Source organism: Aquarana catesbeiana, linkage group LG01 (assembly GCF_042186555.1).
Source record: "Aquarana catesbeiana isolate 2022-GZ linkage group LG01, ASM4218655v1, whole genome shotgun sequence".
Classification (NCBI taxonomy): Eukaryota; Metazoa; Chordata; class Amphibia; order Anura; family Ranidae; genus Aquarana; species Aquarana catesbeiana.
This window is the reverse complement of record NC_133324.1, coordinates 608178167-608184166: the sequence shown is the minus strand read 5'-3', so window position 1 is coordinate 608184166 and position 6000 is coordinate 608178167. Positions and strand designations below refer to the sequence as shown.

General features: G+C 37.0%; 1 protein-coding gene across 8 annotated transcripts in view; it reads left to right on the top strand.

The window, feature by feature from the left end:
* Nucleotides 1-1041: 1041 nt before the first annotated feature.
* The window catches only part of LOC141108094 (beta-1,4-galactosyltransferase 1-like), a 431706-nt gene continuing 426747 nt past the window's right edge, over nt 1042-6000 (top strand). For 3 of the 8 annotated variants that reach the window (XM_073599387.1, XM_073599338.1, XM_073599378.1), the window contains exon 1: nt 1048-1251. In XM_073599387.1, the coding sequence (XP_073455488.1) occupies nt 1128-1251 (124 nt within the window). In that variant the 5' untranslated portion in view covers nt 1048-1127. Of the gene's footprint in view, nt 1252-6000 lie in introns of all 8 variants that reach the window. The other 5 variants (XM_073599370.1, XM_073599396.1, XM_073599345.1 and 2 more) reach the window with 3 other exon arrangements.

Genomic DNA, 6000 nt, shown 5'->3' with positions numbered 1-6000 from the left:
CTGTGTACAAATAATGTTTTTTTGTAATCTTCAGGACTAAAATTATTTTTTAATTATATCAGGGAAATTGTTACATCTGCTTGATCATAACTTTTTGAGGTGGGAATCAGGGACACATATTAGCAAAAGTATGTAGGCCTAGGACACATACCCCTTGCCATGCCCCCTTAAAGGAGAATTATACAAAAAAAAGTATTAGTTAAATCCACAAGTGCTTTTTTTACCACTACTTTTTTTTATACTGGCTTTTTAAAAAATACAAATGCAGCAATTTAGAAACTGGAGGAAAGGTTTAGCACTGGAAAACACTTTTTGAAAGATAAAAAGTTAATTTTTTATACAACTATAGAGATCAAAGCAAAATGAGGGACGATTGAGGAGGAAAGAGGGACGGAGGGACTTTGTTCCAAATCAGGGACAGTCCCTCAAAACCAGGGACAGTTGGGAGCTATGTGCTTGATCAGTGTAAAAAATACTTGTTTACCCTGCTAGAAATCTTGAAATATGTTAATGTCCTGTACTGTCTGCCTTTGCTGCATTCTTATCAGTTACATTATTCTAGGCTATCGCTGAGGACTACAGTCCCCTCCCATGTTCTGTAGATGAGGAGAGGTGTGCTGTAGTTGTAGTCTAGGTGGACAAAGTTGCTCATCCATAGATACAGTACAGTGAATGAGTGTTGTTCCCCTATTACAGAAAGTGTGTTACTGAAAGTATCCCCAGGAGGAAATTTGAAAAAAATAAGAAGAAGAATAAGAAGAATAAGAAAAAAACAGACACTTGAAAACTAATGCTGGCTCCAAATCTAAGGACTGGTAAACTGCAAAATAGTTATTTTTTTAGTCTTAGGTTTAGAAATGCTTTAAACTGAAGTTCAACCTAAAAATATTTGATTAAACTCAATTAAAACAATTGTTTAATTAGCTTTAGAATTAGAAATAAATATTCCCAGGTGTGTAGTAAACCAAGAGTTAATACAGATGGGATGCAGAATGACAAGTTAAAATAGGGCGTGTTTATTGTTATGTGTTACAAATGTGATGGGCATGGCAGTTTAAATAAGAGGTGCGCTATACATATTCATTTTTCATTTGGTAAAGCATTAAACATTGCAAAGATATTGCAGGATGGATTACCGGAAACTTCTCACGATTCTTATGTGTATCTCTGTTTTATTTCTGCTGAGCCTGAAATCGTTTTACTTGGACAAATATCTGGAAAATATAAATAATAAAACCACTAATCTACAAAGTAAGTTGAAAGTTTCTAAAGTTTTAGTTCAAACAATGAAAACTTTTTGTTTTAGAAAATTATTCAATTGCTACAAAAAAAAAATCGTAATTTAATCTAGTTTAAATGGGAATGACGTCCTGGTACTTGAACATTGTTCTGTTCTTATGATTTGTTAAAAAGCATCTGTTATATTTGTTGTACTGCATTTAAGTAGTGTTTCATCTAAACCTGTAATCATAATGTCAATTCTACATTAATGTTGGAATTAGTTTGTACTAAACATACATTTTATTTACTGTTACCTATTTAATTATAAAGTTACTGAACTTTATAATATGCTACAGATGATATTTATGAGCAGCATACAGAATTATCTACGTAACAATAAAATACAATTATAACTGAACTTATATCCATTTAAAAAAAATGATTTATATTTGTTATATATACTCCAAGATTCATTTATGTAAAAGTGATTTTACCCCAGCTTGTGTTCTGTAACTTTTTCAGGGGAAATGTAAAACAGGTATATTTCTTAAATTTGATTGAATACTTGAAGCAACCATAGGCATTGGTGTGAGCAGCAGTGTTCACCGCAGAGCACAAACATACATGTGTGTATATCAGCAGAGCAGTGGACGGTGTCAGTAGAGCAAAGATTGGTGTCAGTAGGGCAGTGGACGGTGTCAGTAGTTTTTTTATTTTTTATTATTTTTTACAATATTATTTTCTATTACATATTTATTATTTTTTATTTATTATTTTCTTTTACAATTTTTTTTCTAAGAGCCCCATTATGGGATTTGGTGACATATCAAGGGTCTAAACAGACCCCTGCTGTCTCACTTTTGAGACTGAGAAAGAAACTGAAGACAGAGATTCCACAGTCCCTTTCTCTGCAGCCTGCAGTAAACATAGTTTACTATGCTTCAGTCAAAAATGAAGACAGTTGCGATCAGTACAGATCACTCACTGTGTTAATTCAGAAGAGTAAGTTTGGTTAATTACATATTTACCAGCCCCTTCCCCGCTCCTGAGAGGAGATGAGGGAAGCTGGCAGCACTGCAGGAGGGAGGCGGGAAGCAGGGGGAATCGACAATGCACAGGGGAATTAGGGTGTGCCCAGGCACACACATGCCTATGACCATAGATGTGGTGAAAAATTCCTTCTTCGGTAATCAGATCCCAGTTGTGCTAAAAATTCAGATTCCTATTAACATTGCATAGTGGAATAATGCTTGGTCTCTAACTGAATGAAAGGTTTTAAGGTTTAGGGTTAAAAGAATATTCCCTTTGGGTGCAATATTGTTTTCTTTATATATAGTTGTTTTTATATACAGTAAAACCTTGGATTTCGAGCATAATTAATTCCAGAAACATGCTTGTAATCCAAAGCACTTGTATATCAAATTTCCCCATAAGAAATAATGAAAACTGAAATGATTAGTTCCACAGCCATTTATTCATAGGTCCTTCAGTTTATAGTCCATATAAAAAGATTATAGCCATGCGATAGGTTGTGTAACCATAAAATGTCCATCCACAAATGGAAGCCTCCACAAGGGGATTAGAAGCAAAATCCAGCAGGAGCTACAGTGTATAAAAGAGAAGAGAGGCGCCTCTAATGACGCATACACACGATCGGAATTTTCGTCGGAAAAACCTTGGATGGTTTTTCCGATGGAATTCCGCTCAAGCTTGGCTTGCATACACACAGTCACACAAAAGTTCTTTGAACTTTCGACCGTCAAGAACGCGGTGACATTCAACATGTACGACGGCACTAGAAAAGGGAAGTTCCATACGAACCGCGCGATTCTGAGCATGCGTGGTTTTTTTGCGCGTCGGAATTGCATACAGACGAATGGAATTTTTGATAGGAACTTTTTCCGACGGAAAACTAGAGAACCTACTCTCAATCTTTTGCTGGCGAAAATTCCGCCAGCAAAAGTCTGATGGAGCATACACGCGGTCGGAATTTCCGACCAAAAGCTTCTCTTTTATACTCAGTTGTGACGTGACGCTACTTGTATATGAAGACATCGCTTGTACATCAATTCAAAATGTATTAAAAAATGTTGCTTGTCTTGCAAAACGCTCTCCAACCAAGTTACTCTCAATCCAAGGCTTTACTGTACCTGAGAAAAACTGAAGGAAGAGCCGGCACTGCTGGATATAACATCTGTGATCTTTATTGTATCATGACAAGTATAAAAAGGACATGCAAACACGTTTCAGCATAAGCCTTGTTCACAGCTCTGAGCTGTGAACAAGGCTTGTGCCGAGACCCGTTTTTTATACTTGTCATGATACAATAAAGATCACAGGTGTTATATCCAGCAGTGCCGGCTCTTCCTTCAGTTTTTCTCAAGTATGCCTATTTGGATGTAAGAATGACATCCTGGCCCTAGGGCACTTGGATTCTGGGTGTGCAGAGATTACCAGTTACCTGTTATCCGAATAGCCTAGTTCAGAGTGGTGTTATTTTTGTGTTGTTTTTATATGTCTATTGCATTAAACACCAGGTCCTTTTTGGTCATTGCCGAATTTGATTATCTCATGTGACCAAGTTGCTGTAAAGCCAGTCTCTCTCCAGAGCCTTATTACAGGTCTGTAACAGATCACAGAAATAATAATAGAAATATTAAAATCAGTGAAAGAATGCCTCTATAGGCTCATGAAGAACACTGTACAGGAGAAGTGAATACAAATGGAAATGTTCTTCATAAGATTATAGGGAAATGGGGCTGCTGTTGGAAAACACATGACTCCATACAGCCTACCAGACAGCCCCACCAAGCCTAGGGGCCACTTTTTTGCAATTTTTCTGTTGTTTTATTATTTTTTCCTTTACAGCTTTCAGAGTTTGTTAAAGACCCTTCAAACAATAAATTGTCTGAAAGCATAGGACTGGTAGATTAAAAAGAAGGTGCTACTGATTTTTTTTAGGTCCTGCAATAGTTGCACAAATGTTTATCAAAATTATATTTTTCATAAAAATACACTAAAACCATTATTATTAGTAGATACAAACACAAAATAACTTACACAATTTCTGTTAAATCTAAAAGATAAAACTGTACTGAGTTAATAAATAAAGATATGTGTGTGAATGTGGCAGTCCTGTAGGGAAACCTGTCAAAGAGAAAATGTAGTCTATTATTGCTCACCATCTATTCAAAATTTAAGTTGTGGTTAGTGTCACAAATTACAGAAGTCAAAGAATTAGAATGCCAACATGTTTCTTTTATAACCAATTTATTTTATGGGAGAGCGATATGCAACAGAACTTTTGGGGGCGTTAAATACAAGTAACCACCAAAAGTTAAATGTATACCACTGGGTCACTACTGGGCTGAGAGTTCTGACAAAAACATAAAAACATATCTGAGTAATCCACCATTTGAGGAAACTACCCATCCAAAGGTGGAATAACCTGATGCAATCTAGAACTGGCAATCACAGTAATTTGGCACCAATACTTTGTTTGTGATGATGATGCAAAGGAAATATGATTTTCAGCTTATAACCATGATAATGTATCACTAACCACTTCAGCTTCTGTACCTTTATATGCCTTATGGAGCTGAGCAACCTTAACCGGTTCAATACAGGGCAATTTCACCCCCTTCCTTCCCAGGCCAATTTTTAGTTTTCAGCGCTGTCGCACTTTAAACGTCAATTGCGCGGCCGTGCAACGTTGTACCCAAAAAAAATTGACGTCCTTTTTTCCCAACAAATAGAGCTTTCTTTTGGTGGTATTTGATCACCTCTGCGGTTCTTATTTTTTGCGCTATAAACAAAAGAAGAGCGACAATTTTGAAAAAAAACACAATATTTTTTAATTTTTGCTATAATAAATATCCCAATTTTTTTTTTAAAAAACAAATTTTTTCCTCAGTTTCGGCCGATACGTATTTTTCTACATATTTTTGGTAAAAAAAAAAAACGCAATAAGCGTATATTGATTGGTTTGCGCAAAAGTTATAGCGTCTACAAAATACTTTTTGATTTATGGCATTTTTAAAAAAAAAAAATATTTATTTATTTTTTTAGTGGCGATCGCAATTTTTTTTCATGACTGCGACATTATGGCGGACACATCGGACACTTTTGACACATTTTTGGGACCATTCACATTTATACAGCGATCAATGCTATAAAATTGCATTGAATACTGTGTAAATGTGACAGGCAGTGAAGGGGTTAACCACTAGGGGGCGGGGAGGGGTTAATATGTTTCCTAGGGAATGATTCTAACTGAAGGGGGAGGGGACGCTCAAGGGGAGGAGACCGATCAGTGTTCCTCCGTTCTGGGAACACAGATCGCTCTCCTCAGAGCTGACAGGCTGTGGATCTGTGTGTTTACACACACAGATCCACGGTCCGGCCCGGTTAACGGGCAATCGCGGGTGCCCGGCGGCCATCACGGCCGCCGGGCACACGCACCGGGTCCCGAGCAGCGCGCCTCCTAGACGGCCGGGAATCCCAGGACGTCATATGACGTCCACCCAGGATGGGAGATCCCATCCCAGGACATCATATGACTATAGGCGGGTAGTGAAGTGGTTAAGGGCTCATGCACACTATAACTAAAAAAAAAAAACCTGCTTTTTACAGGATTTTGAACTTTTATTTCTGCCTATAAAAGCTTTTATGTGCTCTCTCGCATTTTTATTGAGCTCTTTCAAGGTTAAGCGTTTTTTTTCACAAACCCTCCTAGATAATATTTTCTCAACCACTGTATAAACAAAACAAAACAAAACG